Raw genomic sequence first — 16,021 nt, 5'->3', positions numbered from 1 at the left:
CAGCAAAGCAATGGTGGCAAAACGATGCTCTAAAAGTAGCTATAGGCAGCTTCTTTCCCCTTGTTGTGATAACTCCCTAACTGTTTTTAGTAAAGGGCAGATGTTGTGCATGACCCAATTGACTACGCATTTCTATTTTGTTATGGCTTTGGGGAAAGAAGAGAGTGTTGCATGCAGAATTCAGTGTTGATTAAAAAGCACTAACATTTGGCTGAACAAAACCCAATTTAGCCCCCTGGGCCTGTCTGACCCACTAACCACTGCCCTGTTATTAGAAAGTTTGTCTGAAAAATACAGAGCTTGCAGAGCAAAAAAAAGATGACGCTTACATCAGTTTTGCAACATTTCCTTAATGACACTACTGTGAAAATCCCCATTCCCTCACCCTCAAATTCATTGTTTTAAAACTAGATATTTGGAAGAAAGCCATAATAAATTCTGAAGCCTCTTTAGTGACTGAAGAGGGAACGTATGGAAGTATCAGATAGACATATTACACTGGACAATAAATTTACAGCTAGATGGTTTTTTCACTACAGGGAAAAGATGGGGAAAACAGCACAGAATATTTTGAGAATTTAAAATGTACCATCCCTATGTTATGGGATGGCACTTTTCCTAAGTGTCTCCAAACAGGAATCACATACCAAAAAAAAAGTTCCCATTTTTTTTTCCACAGTTTTCTTTCATCTATGCTTCCTTAAAATATACAGCTTTCATCTGTCTTGCTGGCTCAGGGGTTGCACTTTGTTACAGACATGCAACAATAAGCCCTATACAAGAGCATAAAAAAGCAGGGATAGGTAGATTGGGGAAGAAAAAAAAAATTTAAAAAAAAATAAAAAAGAGTAGATTTCCATTCAAAAAAAGAGTAGATTTCTATTCATAACCATGGAAAAGGGAAAAGGAAGAATTTCAAATAAGTACCAGCCACTAAGTGCTCAGAAACCAAACAGTAAACAAAAGCCTCCAAAATAATAGGTCTTGTGATTTTTTTTTTTTCAGTATTGTAAGACTACAACAGACAATGGCTGGATAGGAGCAAGAACCAAAAGTAAAATTTTGTGATGCTTAAGAATTAGATGCCTGCAGTTCTCTGAAGGATGCTGATCCAGCTCCTGCACAGAAGTAATGAGACAGCAGAGAGACATCCTCTAAAGAGCACAAGATATCTTATGGGTAGTAGAGATTAATAACATCTTGCAAAATTGTCACTCTTAAGAAAGGAGAAAGTACTGTCAATTTTAGAGATTGTCAATGTCTAGTCATTGTGGAGGACCAAAGAAAACTATGTTTAGTGACCTCTAATTTATCAGACTTTCCAAAGATAAATTAGAACTTTAGATGAAGAAACATGGAAAATCAGCACAGGCCATAACACAGCCTCTCTGCATAATACATTTGCTTTCCTTTCAAATCACTCCCAAACTACGGGGACATCCAATACAAGCCATCAAACCAAGGACTGATTCAATTTCATGTTATACACAATTCTTTCAGAGGTTAAAGAAAAGGCATCATATCACAATATACATTTCAAATAATTTTTCCACAAAAGATGTTCAATGTCTTATGAGAGAAAGGCCCTTCTAGTATAACTATCCTGCTTGTCTGTATCAAAAAAAAAAAAAATCTTATGTCTTTTTGTTGTTCAGCCAACATCAACTTCTTGAAGACTAAAAACAAACTATGGTGAAAAATAAGAATATATGCTCTGTCACCTCCACAGACATGGAGGGGCTTACCACCCCACTGAATGGCACATCAGAGTAAGGCAGGGGCATTAGATAAGAATTTGAGGAACTTTCAGCAGCTCCCAATGGATCCTGTCTGAAAAATGCCTTGGAAAACAAGTAGTACAGCAGTAATGAGAGATTTTGAAGCGAGTGCTCCATAGCTGTGACCTGAGGACAAGATAACCTGATACAAATGCTTCTTCTCAAAAAAAGGTTTATTGCATTTTCTTGATGAAAAGCCATGGTCAGAGATTACTGTACCCACCAAGAGGGCTTGAAGATACTCTTCTACATATAAAGAAAAAACAAACAAACAGCAAATCTTTCACCTTATGTGAAAGAAAACCAGAACAAAGGGACTTAAAACCCTCAACCAGACAGAACTTCCATGGTTTGAGATTAAAACACTGTTGTACTCCTGCTTGTTCCTGAATTTCCCATACATGCATACTAAAACCAATGCCCTTAAAGCCCAGAGGACTTGGATTTAATGCAGTAAATCCAAGCAGTCCAATTTTGTTAAATATTTCAGATGCTCATGAGTAAAGCAGCATTCAATACAGTTAGTCACACAATAAAGTTACCTTTCCACCCTCATTTTCTAATCCCATAGTCCTGCCTTTCTGGAGACCCTGCCAGCCACCAGCAAGCTCTGCAGTGGGCACTACATCCCTGACAGAGTCCTACCAAGGCTTGTGGTACATGTTAGCCAAGCCCTTGTTTCCACTACAGAGATGAAGGGTCTACTCTAAACAGACACTATCTCAGCAGAGGCTACTGAGCTGATGGAGTGGCAGAAGAGTGAAGGGCATGGAAGGAAAGGGAGAGATTTAGCAAAGCTAAATACTGACAGAGTTAATCATCATGCCTTAATTCAAACCAGACTCCTCTAAAGCAGTTCATTTTAATTACCGTGCAGGTTTTTTCTTGACAGGGTTTCGCATCAGAACCACAGCAACTACTTGGGAGGCAGGAAGCTGATGTGCTTATCCTATGAGCATCATGACCTGAATTCATTAGTGTGCAGTGCTGTACATTTCCTTAAATCATCTCCACTGCATACATTCCTGATCTCACATCCAGGGTCACCATAGCTATGAGGGAAACAAAAGATGGTGGTGAAGCTTGCTGGCACTGGTGCCCTGCCTCTTTCACATCCCTCCACAGGGATACAGCAGCCAGCACTGGTTTTTGGGAAGGTGTTTCCTGGTGCAGACTCTTACTACACAGGATACAGGTAAGCACCACACGCAGTCTCATGAAAAGAGACAGCAGGAAAGGGAGCACCAAACCAAAGCTGAAAGTGAGAAAGTCTGCCTGCTCCTGTCTGAGAGAGTGAGCTAACAGCCAATTTAAGGTCAGGTGAACAGTTTGTGATCCCCTATAGGAAAGAAGCTATATAGCCCAGTCAGAGCACTAGCTGACATCCAACTTATGCCCAAGTGAATATGGGGGCATTGTGATTACCCTCAAATGCAAATCCATTTGGGTTTATCATACACAAAGTGTATGCCAGCAGTACACACAAACACAAGGACCCTTTTATGCCATATTACTCCTACACCTGCAAAAAAGTCTTTTCTACTGCACCCATTGCATTCCATAAACAGCAACGAAACAAATAAACAAGGAACGCGAACACAAGTTTAAAAAACAAAACAAGAGAAAAAAAGCTTCCCTTGTTTAACACGAAGCCCAGAAAGGCCATAGAAGCACCATCCTCTAAGACTCCTTGCAGAAAGGATGACAGATGCCCAAGCCATGCCTTACACTTTGCCCTGCAGCCACAGAAGTCCCTGATCATGCTGGTTTCCCACACGAGGGACACTGGAAGTGGTCACGCAGCTAAGGGCTGTAATCCTGCTGTCCTCCTCCCAAGCTTCATGTTTTGCATCATTAACTTCAGTGCTTAAAAGAAACACAGCTGTCTTGGCAGGTCACACTCAAGGAAGAAAGGCAGTTTCTGAGATAATAAGTGCAAAAGCTTAAAAGCCGTGATGACCCAAGGGAAGTGTTTTAAATTAATTGCCAGTATCTCCTAGCAGGAAATACCAGCATGGTACATCCTGAGTGCTGTGGGAGGCTTGGGATACAGGCGGTCACTAGGGTATTCTTCCAGCTGTCCCCCTCAGGACAAAGGGGAGCACAGAGCAGCTGCCAAGCATGAAGGCTTTCAGTGTCACAGCACCAGCCGTATCTGCCACCAAAGAGCATGACTGCGGAAGTCATCTGAGTGCCCAAGAGCAAAAGCATGAATGTCTCTGGGACTCCACGGAACAGCAGATCAGGATCAGTTCAGTTTTGGGATACTGCTGCGATGTCAGCGATTTAGCCTGACACAAGAACATACTGTTAAAATGACAAATAAACGCAAGTTGAACAAGGCTAAGCGTAAGGTCCTGCACCTGGGACAGGGTGGTCCCCAAACAGGAATACAGGCTGGGCAAGACAAGTGGATAGAGAACAACCCTGAGGAAAAGGACTTAGGGGTACTGGTGAATGAAAAGCTGGACATGAGCCAGACATATGCACTCACATCCCAGAAAGCCAACTATATCCTGGGCTGAATCAAACAAAGCATGACCAGCAGGCTGATTCTGCCCCTCTGGTCTGCCCAAACCCCACCTGGAGTACTGTGTCCAGTTCTGGAGTCCTCAGCACAGGAAAGACATGGACCTGTTGGAGTGTGTCCAGAGGGGGACCACAAAAATTATCAGAGGGCTAAAACACTTCCCATATGAGGAAACGCTGAGAGAGCTGGGTCTGTTTAGCCTGGTGAGGAGGAGACTGAAGAGGTTTCTCGCTAATGCTTATAAACATCTAAAAGGCAGGTGTCAGGAAGATAGGACCAGACTATGGCAGTGACAGGACAAGGTTCAGTGGTCACAGACTGGAACACAGGAGGTTAAACCAAAATGTAAGGAAAAGCTTCTTTACTGTGAGGGTAACAGCACTGGAACAGGCTGCCCAGAGAGGCTGTTGATTCTCCATATCTGGAGACATACAAAGCCCATCTGGATGTGTTCCTGTATGATCTACTCCAGATGATCCTGCCCTAGCAGTGGGGTGGACTAGATGATCTTCAGAGGATGCTTCCAACCCCTACCATTCTATGATTCTGCGACCTTTATTTAATGTCCCTACCAACCCAAACCTTTCTGTGGTTCTACAATTTCTCTCCTCTGCTTAAACTTGGGTAAGGAGAAGAAATGTCTCTCCATAGAGATCTAATAACCAGATGCAAATGCAAAGCACAAGTGTTGGGGCAATGAAGCATATGCAACGAAAAGCTTGACATATTTTATGAGTAAGGCAATAGAAAACATTTACTTTATTTACAAAGTACAGGACCTAACATAAGGGATATTTCACACATACAGAAGACAGGCTACTGACCATGTGGGAAGTGGGCAGAGCAGTCACGCTCACAAGCACATATGGAAGGAAAAAGGCATGCTTCCCTCCTACTAAATTTACCACCCTCTTCCCTAAAAAAAACAAAGGGTTAAGGATCATGTATTTTAAGGTTTACAGTGGATGAGAACTAAAGCAGACATTATGTCATTTTTTTTATCCATAAACCTGCTTTATTAAATGGGAAAGAGGAAGGAATGCTTTGGGAACTCATATTTTGGCTGTGATAATTGCTTCTCTCCTTCTGCATCTTCTTAAAAAGTCTCCATAAGACGTTCCTTGGAAGTCTTGCACAGAGACCCATTTAGCATGTCAGAGGAAGAACTAATGAAGAGATATACTGGAGACACCACCTTTCCAAGGTGGTAGGATTTCTTTTGGATTTTTTTTTTTTTTTTGAGCAGAAACTGAGGCACTGTTTCCATTCTCATCCCTCAGCTAAATTCAATCATATTCCAACAAGGAATACTCCTAATTCTCTAAAGCATTTGTGCAGAACTCTTTCTAATAGGGTACCTGAACATTCAGAAAGTAGATTGCCATCCCAGAGCCAGCTTACTGCCCAATTTGGCAAGTACCTCTAAATAAAAAAAAATAGCATTGCTACCTAAGACCAACTAATCAAGCACAAAACAAAACAGTTTCACCAACTAAACACATTTTATAAGGGGAAGAAGTTAATAGCCCTGACTTTAGCTACATGGGTATATTCCTGCATTTTTTATTATGCTTTTACAAAACCAGAAGAAAGATTCAGTTTGCAGTAATTAACACATTTATGCATTAGGCTTCAACAGCAGCTGGGACATTCCCATTAGTTTTGGCAACAACATTTAATATTCCATGTGTGCTGTGCCCTTCTGTCACTGTGGAAACAGCCAAGCCTCCAGCTTCCTTCCAGTAAAGCACTGCATTTCGCGTTAATAGAGTGCCTCCTGACTTTCTGTTGCTTTTTTTTAAAGCTGTTTTTCCCAATGTCCCCTCTGTTTTCTATCTCAAATAGATGTGCATTGCTTACTTTGAGATAGAAAAAAGCTAGCACCTATCACACAGAGACACTGTCTGTGGAAAACACACCTGGACATGCCCAGTGCATCAGCTGATGGTGCCACAGCTCACCACATGGGCAAAAGTGGCAAGTGCTCTTGGCCACCATTTTCAGGAGAAAGCCTCCAATGGAGGATCAAATGCCAACAGAAAAAGGGGAGGCAGCAAACAACCTATTCACACACATACCTCTGCCCACAAAGCCTGGTAGAAAACAGCTTAGGAAGGACAAGGTCCAGCCATGAGGTCTGGCACTGCCTCTCTGTGAGGATGATGAGAAGGGCCTAAGCCATGCTGGGGTGCACTGGGGAGCTGACCATAACAGGGAAACATTCAGTAGTTTTTATGACAATAGACATGGTAAACTTAAGAAAATCCAGAAATAAAGTTTTCCAGGAAAAGAGAAACATTTTAATGAAATTTGCAGGCTGCTTAAGGTTAAAATATCATTTGAGTCTTGACTCACGCTGCTGCCGCATTTGTGTTTTGTTTCAGTTCCACCCACTCCCCAAATACTTACCTCCAGTCTGCCATGCCTACTTTAAATTAGCTTTTTCAAGAGTTTTTCTTCTCCTTCCTGGTTCTTTTCTGCCTTCACGGATTTCCACGGAGGAGTAAGAGGAATTTAATATGTGGTAGATTACAACAATTTCTCAAACATGGCACTGCAAGCAGACAGGCAGATGGGATGAAAAACCTCAAAGAATTTCAGGAGGAGGTTAAGGATTAAGTACCTATTATATGGCTCTCATGGCTCAAGCTTGAGAAGAGAAACCAGGTATTTTCAAACTGCTTAGAAACAATTTATAGGGAGGGACTAAAAATTACAGGCTATAAAACCCAAAACGACTTAAACAGCTATTTTTCATTCCATATCCTTACTTCTTAAAGTTTCCAGACATTATCTGAAAAAGAGGATTTTCATCGAACAGTTGCCAAGCATGAGAAATTGGCACTTTAATTTCAGCACAGAATGGGAAAAACTTCTATGGAGTGAAGGTACACAACAGCACAAGGGAAATAATTACTAACAAGGACTACATCAGTCACGCATAGCAGAAGTTCCCTCTGCACTGCATTCCTTGCTTATGTAAAAATCTGGCTCAATGAAACAGTTATTAGCTTTAGTACCTAGTAACTTCACTGGCTGGGGAATGAGCAGTAATAGATGATGTACTAAGATTCTTTTACGCTCCCCTGGTGTGACATGACAAATATGTCAGATATTTCAAGAGATTTCAAGGCTTTTGTACCAGTACCCATCACAGAGCCTAAGCAGATGCTGCCTGAAGTGTTACTGTTCATCACACCTTGCAAGTTGTGGGCTCTTGACAGCTGTGCTGGAGCAGATCCCTGTGCTTGCACCAAAAGTTCTCAGCTCCAAATAATCCCACTAGTCATCTCTTCTTCTTCTTCACATTTTTTTTTTTGAAAGGCATGCTTAAGCAATTCAAGAAACGCGTTTGATTTTCCACAAGGGAAGTTCCACGTGGTAAACTTGTTTTCAGCTGTGTGCCTAACAAATACAACTCACCTGACACTTTTGTTTGAGAAAATGCTTGACATTTATGTCAGTACAGTTCTGGTAACAAAGGTGCAGGTTTACACACAAACAGCAATCATAAAAAAAACCCAATCACAAAAAAAATCAGCAATCACAAAAACACAACCAACAAGAAAATGGAAATTACTTCCATCAATAATTAGGAAAAAGTACTTAAGATCCAGCCAGAGTTCTGCACTAAGTCAGACTTGCATGGTGTTGGTTGGTATGACGCATGCTCAGGACTTCATTCTGTCAAATCCTGATGGAGGTTCCCACAATCTAGAAATGAAGCAGCTTTTAAAGGACATCTTAAATTGACAAAAGCACTCTCTTACATTGCAAAACACTTGCATCCCATCAGAAAGCAAAACACACATAAACCCAAGGAGTTTTTTAAAAAGGGTGGGAAATCTCTTTTGAAGAAAGCCTCCCAGGCAGGCTCACAAGGGGCACATGCAGGCACCTGCAGGCAGCCAATGCTCCCCTTCACCCTGCAGCTTCACTGATGCACCCTGGGCATTGGAACTGAAAAGCCTCCATGAAATTTCTAGCAAGCAAGCTGACAAAAATGTATAAAAAAAGGTTAAACAAAAAACAGACTCTGGAGAGTCCCAGTTAGCTGTGCCTTGCTGGCAACACAAGGGAGTCAGATTCCTCCTTGGTTTGCCATCAGCGGCAGGCTCCACAGCTCCAGCTCAGCAAAACCACCAAACAAACCCAAATGTATGTTTTCAATATTAAGAAAACCATCACACTACTCAAAATGCAATCCTGCCCTGGCTGGACTCCCATCTTATACCATATTTTTTGGAACTCCCAACCAGCTGCCCACAAGGTGTCCTTTTTGCCTGACAAACCAGCACCTGGAGGGCAAGTGAACTGCTACCCTGCTTAATGGAGCAAGTTTTGTCTTGTTTGCCTTCAGTGCAATCCAACTCTCCAATTTTTACATGGTTTACACCAGGGCAATTCTTATATTTTCACTGGTATTGAAGGAATGTATACAAAGACAGAGTTTTAGATTGAAATATGCCACAATCACTCTATGATTTTAAGAAAACATTTAAAAAACCCACAATATCTTGAAAGCTGTATCTTATATTGGATTATCCAAATCAGTCCAATATTTCAAGAAGTCTAGTCCTCTTCATGACCAAGTCCCAGCTATTTTTGAATCACAGTCCTTTTCCCCCTAGGCAAAAAACAAAACCAGAACAAAACAAAAACAACCCGAACACACACAGAACTGATGCACAGCAACACACTGAGGTTTGTACCCCTCAATAGTTCCACATCAGGCACATCTTCCTATTCATGAAACATAAGCTCCATTCACATTTTGAAATTGCTGCTACTCAAACTGCTCCAAAAACCAGGAGAACAAAAGGTGGCAAATTCTCACAGTTCTCTGCCTTGCTTGTAAATGTTTCCCAAGCCACAATTCCACATGCAAGCTTTTGAGCCTAAAACCCAAGAGACAAAATAATTATGGAGAGGACGACTGCCAAAGTACCAAGACAGGGAAGCAATAGAAAGTATCTGACAGCTGAGAACTAAGTGGTAGATATTATGCTATCTTTTTGTTGCACTGAATGGTGAAATCTCTTCCAATGTTGTACATGGTGTTTACAGGAGAGGGGTAACAGGGAATTCTGACAAGGAAAGCCATCCCAGCACCCCAGCTGTCAGAGGTTCACACCTGCAAGAAAAGTTGAGAAAGGATCACAAGATGTGGATTCCTCCACTGGTGCTGTCCTGCTGAGTTTGCTTCCTCCAGGCCACAGGTTACATTGCATTTGACCTAGAACCAGTTACAGACAAGACAGATGGACCAGAGCCACCAGGGCTCTGTTTTGTCCTTTGCCTGTTGTGGGTATCGACCAGAAAATCCTCCCAACACACATTTCTGCAGCTGTACAGAGCCCCACGGGCTGAGAACTATTATTTTAATACAAACACCTTTGATGTCCCACATGGAGACTAAGCTATCTTTGCTTACATTTGCTCACCACAACTCAAATCCAGAGGCACGTATACCCAAACACACTTTATGGAATCAGCCAGAATAGAAAGGATTTTGATTTTCCTGGATGGCTCACACCAATCTGGCCACAAGTGAGCTGAGGCAAACCCTGGAGAACGACCCCCAAAACATCCACCAAGATGCTGTGTGCTCCATCAGGAGGAAACCTCAATCTCACAGCCTGCGGTAAAAAGCTCCTGTGATAAAGTACACAAAAAGCAAATAAATGCATCCTCAGCAATTTCAACACTGTGATGTCATGAAGGGTTCCAATTTTTTGCAGGTGGACCTGAGTGATTTGCAGAAAGGCAGCTCCCATGGCTCTCTGCAAGCTCTCGGTGCCCTAGCAGGAACAGCCACAAAGAGCTGCATGGAGAAACAAAGTGCCATGCAGCCTAGGCAGGTGCTGGGGAGGCATCCATGGGGACCACCTGTATGTGTGTCTGAGGACAGGTGAAGGGCACACACAGCTTCTGTGGGAGAGGTAAAAAAGAGAAAACCAGGAGATCCAAAAAGAACAGCCACTGTGGGGAGTTTGGTGATGTAGCAGCCCACAGCAGCTCCCTCTCCAAACGCTTTACCTCAATGAAATTTCACTGGATACAATGCTGTTGCACTTGTAGAAAGATTTATATCCAAATACCTTTAGTGGAAATACAGTATGTGCAGTGAGTCTATGTCTGGCTGTACCAGCTGTGTATCTCACAGAAAAGAAAACCCTCACAAAGAATGTGTACCCGTTCAAGGAGGACAAGATGCTGCTGCATAAGGAATAATAAGGCTACCACAAGTGGGCTTCACTGGGTTAATTTTCAGTTTATTTTAATCTTATAATGAAATGGACTTTTGACTTACTTTTTAGAGCAACAACTTTAGATATTACTAAATGTTAAAGTTGCAGATGCCCTATCTGTGGATACTTGTAAGCTGGACAGGGATTTGAGCAAGTGAAAAGCTATCCCTGCACATGGCAGGGAAGTTGGTCAAGAGGATCTTTAAAGGTTCCTTCTAACCCAAACCATTCTGTGATTAAATAGCACTAATCTTGGAAAACAAAGGCTGCAGAAAAAATAAAAAAATTATGCTTGCAACATGATGACTGTTAGAATAACAAGACATGGAAGAAAACTTATAAAAAAAAAACTTTGTCCTTTGAACACTGAAAGTGACTTGCAGATGTCAATTGGCTCAAAAAATTCTGGAAACACTCTAAAAAAGACAGATAATCAAGCACTGCTACAGATCAGCCCTCCCTGGGACATAATCTTTAATCCCAAAAGTTTTTTTGAAACATAGCATCATTTAAAGATCTATCAGATATATATATATCATAATTTGTAAACAGGACAACAGATTTGCAGATTTCCTATGTTACTGAACCAAATGTTTAGAACAAGAGCAAGAGGGAGAATCTATAAATATGATGAAACCACCAATTGTTTAGGACACTGGGAAATATCTGAAATGCACAACATTTTCTCTTCCGCCTCCTTCTCAGCTAAGAAGGATTACAGTGAGAAGGCAAAATCACGTACTTTTTAAGTGTTCAAATGTTCAAGGACAGGTTGGATGGGGCCTTCAGCAATCTGATCTAATGGTTGGTGTCCCTGCCCATGGCAGGAGACTTGAAATGAGATGATCCTTGAGGTCCCTTCCAATCCAAGCCATTCTGTGATTGTATGTCTGATTAATAGCCTAAGCAGGTTTTGTGGAAATACTGGAAGGGTAATAGTATAAAACTTTATATTTCACAGGTTTTAAGAGAAGATAAACTTAATATATATATACACATTTTTTTTTAAGGGACAAGGTTAATCATATTTAAGAGGTGCAAGATTATGGACTACAACACTTATCAGTTGAAATCTAGCCACCCTTAATGACTGATACTAATCAGATTTTACTATTTCTGTGACACACAAAAGATTTCAGCTCCTGCCTGAACAAAGCATATAGCTGAACAGAAAGAAAGAGGACTGATTCTCTTTTAGGATTTGCCCCCAGCTGTTTATAAGAAGAAAGCCTGGTTTTGGGAATATTTGAACCTACATTGGACACATTTTACATAAAAGTGAGGACCATTTCTATGGGTGGTAGAAGCCCCTAAGGTGGAACCCCTTAGGTTACTACCTAAGGGAAGGTCACAGTTCACTCTGGGATGCAGGCAAGAGCTGTAGGGATTCAGAAGCAAGTGCTGCTGGGGGAGCTGGATGTGCTGCAGAAGGTGTGAAGGACAGGGGGATGGCAACAGCACAGTGTGATGCCTCTGGGAACCCCTGGGTTTGCAGCTCTGTGAGGCAGCAGTTCCTCCACCTGTACTGCAGAGAGAGGGGACACAAACCCCATGAAGCTGGGCATCAATTTCATCCACTCTTTGTGCACAGTGTTCTTCTCCTCAGTATTTTTTTCATTAACAAAATAAATACCAAAACATAATAAATACACTGTCTGCTCCAACCACTTTTCTTATATGAAAGCAACAGATTGTGGGAATACAAAGAAGAAAAGGTGTAACACTGTGAGCACAGGCTGCTCCCAAGAAATGACACTGTATCATGCTTTTCAAATTTTCAGGAAGAAAAATGTTTTGCATTTTTTTGTTAATTTTGTAAAATAGCAGCCCCTTACTCACCCCCTAGATGAGACACTACATTTGAGAGAGTGTGGGTCATGATGTAAGACACCAACAGGTGGGTTTTCTCACAAAGATGCACAAAACACTGACCAGGTTATTTACTGATGCCCCTCCAGCTGATGCAATCCCAAACTGGCATTGAACACAATGTTCCTGCCTTCCAGAAGCACTAAGGGAGCCAAAAGCCCAGTGAACATCAATGGCCACATTGGGCTTTCAACACCTCCAGAAAGAAAAAAAACCCAACAACCGCATCATATTCAGCCACAGTGAGCAAGTCCTACACAAAAGGTTTATGCAAGCAAGGGCAATTCAAATGGTCCAAATTAGAATCAGTCAAACGCACCCTTCCTATTGGATCAGGAAGTTCTGGATAAAGTGCCAGGACTCCACACAAGTCCTGGTTAGATGGTCACATCAGCCTCAGCACACCCAATGCCAAGGCAGCAGTTATGCAATGGCATAAACAAAACGTTGTATTCATGACGGACTGCATGGCCAGCTGACAAAGACTTCCTTTTTGTGACTTCTTTTTTGAAGTATTTAATCTGAAATTTGGGCTATAAATCCCTTCTCTCGACTGACTGCACCACTGTCACCCTGTCAGGCACGGCTTGATCATCCAACAACCTTTCTAAGCAAAGAAGTTGACGAACCTTGGAGTTTTGCACTGTTGTCACCTAGCAGCAAAATACCCAAGAAACATTTTCTTCTTTCCACTCCCCCTTTCCCAACTGTTACATTCAGGACAAGACATTCTATACAGTCATAAAACATATATTTCACACCCTGTTGCAAGACTAACAAAGTGCGTACAAAGTGTTTCATATACTTCTTCATATAAGACACTTGAAAACATTCCTTTCTCTCTTTCCCACTTCCATCCCCATTCCAAGATTTATTTGACATCAATCCATGGAAGTAAAAGTACAGGTTAAGCAAAAGTTACTAAGATACATACATGGGAGAAGCCATCAGCTTTTCAGTTTCATTTACTATCAAAAGTTCACATAGGGAATGCATAGCCTAAAAAGTGAGCATGAGAATATGCATGCAAAAAGAAAGCGTATTGGTGCCAATAATTCGGCTGGCTGGTTTGTTTCAGCCTTCAGAGCTGCAGAAGCAGCAGGAATCAGTACTTTAACATGCACTGAAAAGGGTGTTTGAAACTTCAAAAAAGCCTGATCTTCACTAAGCCAAGGCACAAACCAGTTAATAAGCATTTAGAAATTAAGGAATTAGGTGATGCGAATTAATTTAACAAAGTAGCAACCATAGGAATTCTGTCAGCTTCCTTTGGCTGAGTAATTAATTCTTTTCTTTTTTCTTTTTCTTTTTTTTTTTCTTCTTAATTAAAGCCAGAGACAGTGCCAGCATCAGTATGTGCATATTAACACATGGGCATGCACCGATAGCTCTGCTTTAGCAGCTGCAACCTGTGAGCAGTAATACACTGCTGGAAAACTGGACCAAAGACACAGCTGTATTTTTTCTATCTTTTTGTTTTTCCCAAACCTCACAACTTTCATTACTGCTTAATTCATTTGGGTCTCCTGTTGATTGAAAGCAAAGCTCACAGGAAGCAGCCTATGCTAAAAGGCCCACACTCAAAGGATGGGAATGCTGAAATGTGTGTGTTGACCACCGAGTGACCCATGTGTAGGATGAGTCCTTCTCAAACCAGGGCCCCACTTTTGCTCACGTTAACACACCCACACAAGTGTTCCCCTCCCCAGAAGTTTGGGAACAGAAGCTGCCACTTCCCATCCATTCCCTCCATGGTGAAGACCCCAAGCTCCAGGAGGGAAAGGCTCGCCACCTTATCCCAAAATCCCACACACAGGATTCCCCAATGTTCACGCCGAAACGCACCTGGCACACAGGGATACTCAACACCTCCCACCTGGAAAAGGCACGAACAGCCCCCTCCCTGCTCCCGAGGTGATCCCCCCTCTCCCGAACCGCTCATCACCCCCGGGAAAAACCTGAACCGCTTCCCGGAGGAACCCGCGTTTGGGGCAGAGGTGCTGAGCGGGACCCTCCGCCCCGCTTCACCTTAAGAGATAGCCGGGGCGAAACCGAGTCACCGACTGGGGACTCCAAGCCCCACGGCGGGACCCGGGGCCTCAGCCCGGTCCGACTCCCCAAAAGGCCGCCCCTGCGTCCGGCGTAGCCCCCCCATCAGCACCGCTTTCTCAGCTTCAAGCGGCACCGGAGGAGCAGAAGACAGACACACCACGGGCCGGCTGCCTACAAACCTCCCCCAAGAAACTACCGCTCCGGGATTCTGTAGTAGTACTATTACTCATTTATTCTTAAAAGAAGGACGCGCTTCGCAGATGGCGAGGTCCCATTTCCTCTCCCTTCCTCATCTCCCACCACCACCACCTTCCCCGGGCTCTCCCTGCCGGCCCGGAGCCCCCCACTCCCGCCGAGTTTCTGTGGCAGTGGCCCGGACCGAGGGGGGCGGAGAGGCGGCCGCCCCCGACCCGCTCAACAAACTACGGGGACCCCCCACCCACCCCGGGGGCTGCCCCGCACCTGCCCCCCTCCCACCCTGCCCACGGCCGCGGTCCCGGAGTGGGGGCTCCCCCTCATCCCGTCCGGCTTACCCATGGCTGGCTCTCGTCGCCCGGGCGGTGTGAAGGGGGGAGGAGGGCAGGGGCTCGCTCTGCCGTGCCTCGCCGGGCTTGGGCTGAGCTGGGATGAGCTGGAGTGCGCCGGGCTGGGCGGGAGGCGCGGCGGAGGGTAGCGGCGGCAGCTCTCACACTGCCGGGCTCCGCTCGCCTCCGGCGGCTGCGGCGCGGAAAGAAGGGGGCGGGGACGGCCCCGCCTGCCTGCACCGCCCGAGGGGCTCCCGGCCCGCCCGGCTCAGCCCTCACGGTCCGGCCCGGCCCGCCGTGGGGCAGGGGTGGCGGAGCGCCGCCCCGCGGCCTGGAGGGAGGGATCCCGGCGGAGGGCAGAGGGTCCGTGCTCAAGCGGCTCCCAGAAGGAGCTCCCCGGGCGGGCCCTGGTACGACTCCGGCCGCTCTCCGCTTCAGGAGCTTGCTCGGGACACGGGGCGAAGGGCATCCCTGACCTTCAGAAGTGAACGCTTCTTACTGTTTGTCTGTGGCAGTGGGAAGGGCACTGGGTGCCCGAACATAACATTATTTCATTGATGTGTTTGTTCGTGTTCCAACAACGCGGCTCTTACCTTCGCAGCCTCCCCTGCACCTACGGCCGCCGCTGTGCAGCGTTACATAGCACTGCGGTAGCTGCCACTTCGGTGGTGTTCCGGCACACAACCTGCACTTGCAGTGTTCTTTAAACACTCTGCGAAATGCATCGATTTGGGGCAAACCAGAGGAGGGGACCCCGAAGTAGCAGACTGAGGGCTCATGCGTGGCTTCTCCACCAGGAGCTTACCCGTAAACCCCCTTCATACCAGGACATGTTGACGGCAAAAGTAATTGTGTTGTGCAGGGGTATGTCATTGCAGGTCGTAGAATCATAGTTTTTCCAGGGTTGGAAGGGACCCTTAAGATCCTATGAGGTGGGGCTGTTCAGCCTGGAGAAGAGGAGGCTCAGGGGAGACCTCATCACTCTCTACAACTCCCTGAAAGGAGGGTGTAGCCGGG

The 16,021-nt window shown here is 44.4% G+C and overlaps 1 protein-coding gene across 3 annotated transcripts in view; it reads right to left on the bottom strand.

Annotated features, from left to right (window-relative positions):
• GPM6B (glycoprotein M6B) overlaps positions 1 to 15,490 on the bottom strand; it is a 106,815-nt gene extending 91,325 nt beyond the window's left edge. Inside the window, exon 1 of one of the 3 annotated variants that reach the window (XM_030449706.1) lies at positions 15,014 to 15,490. In XM_030449706.1, coding sequence (XP_030305566.1) covers positions 15,014 to 15,017 — 4 coding nt within the window. In that variant the 5' untranslated portion in view covers positions 15,018 to 15,490. The remainder of the gene's footprint in view (positions 1 to 15,013) is intronic. The other 2 variants (XM_030449699.1, XM_030449715.1) reach the window with 2 other exon arrangements.
• Positions 15,491 to 16,021: the final 531 nt, after the last annotated feature.

This window comes from Calypte anna, chromosome 1, assembly GCF_003957555.1.
Source record: "Calypte anna isolate BGI_N300 chromosome 1, bCalAnn1_v1.p, whole genome shotgun sequence".
NCBI lineage: Eukaryota > Metazoa > Chordata > Aves > Apodiformes > Trochilidae > Calypte > Calypte anna.
The sequence above is the reverse complement of the archived record's forward strand: the minus strand, read 5'-3'. Positions and strand labels throughout refer to the sequence as shown.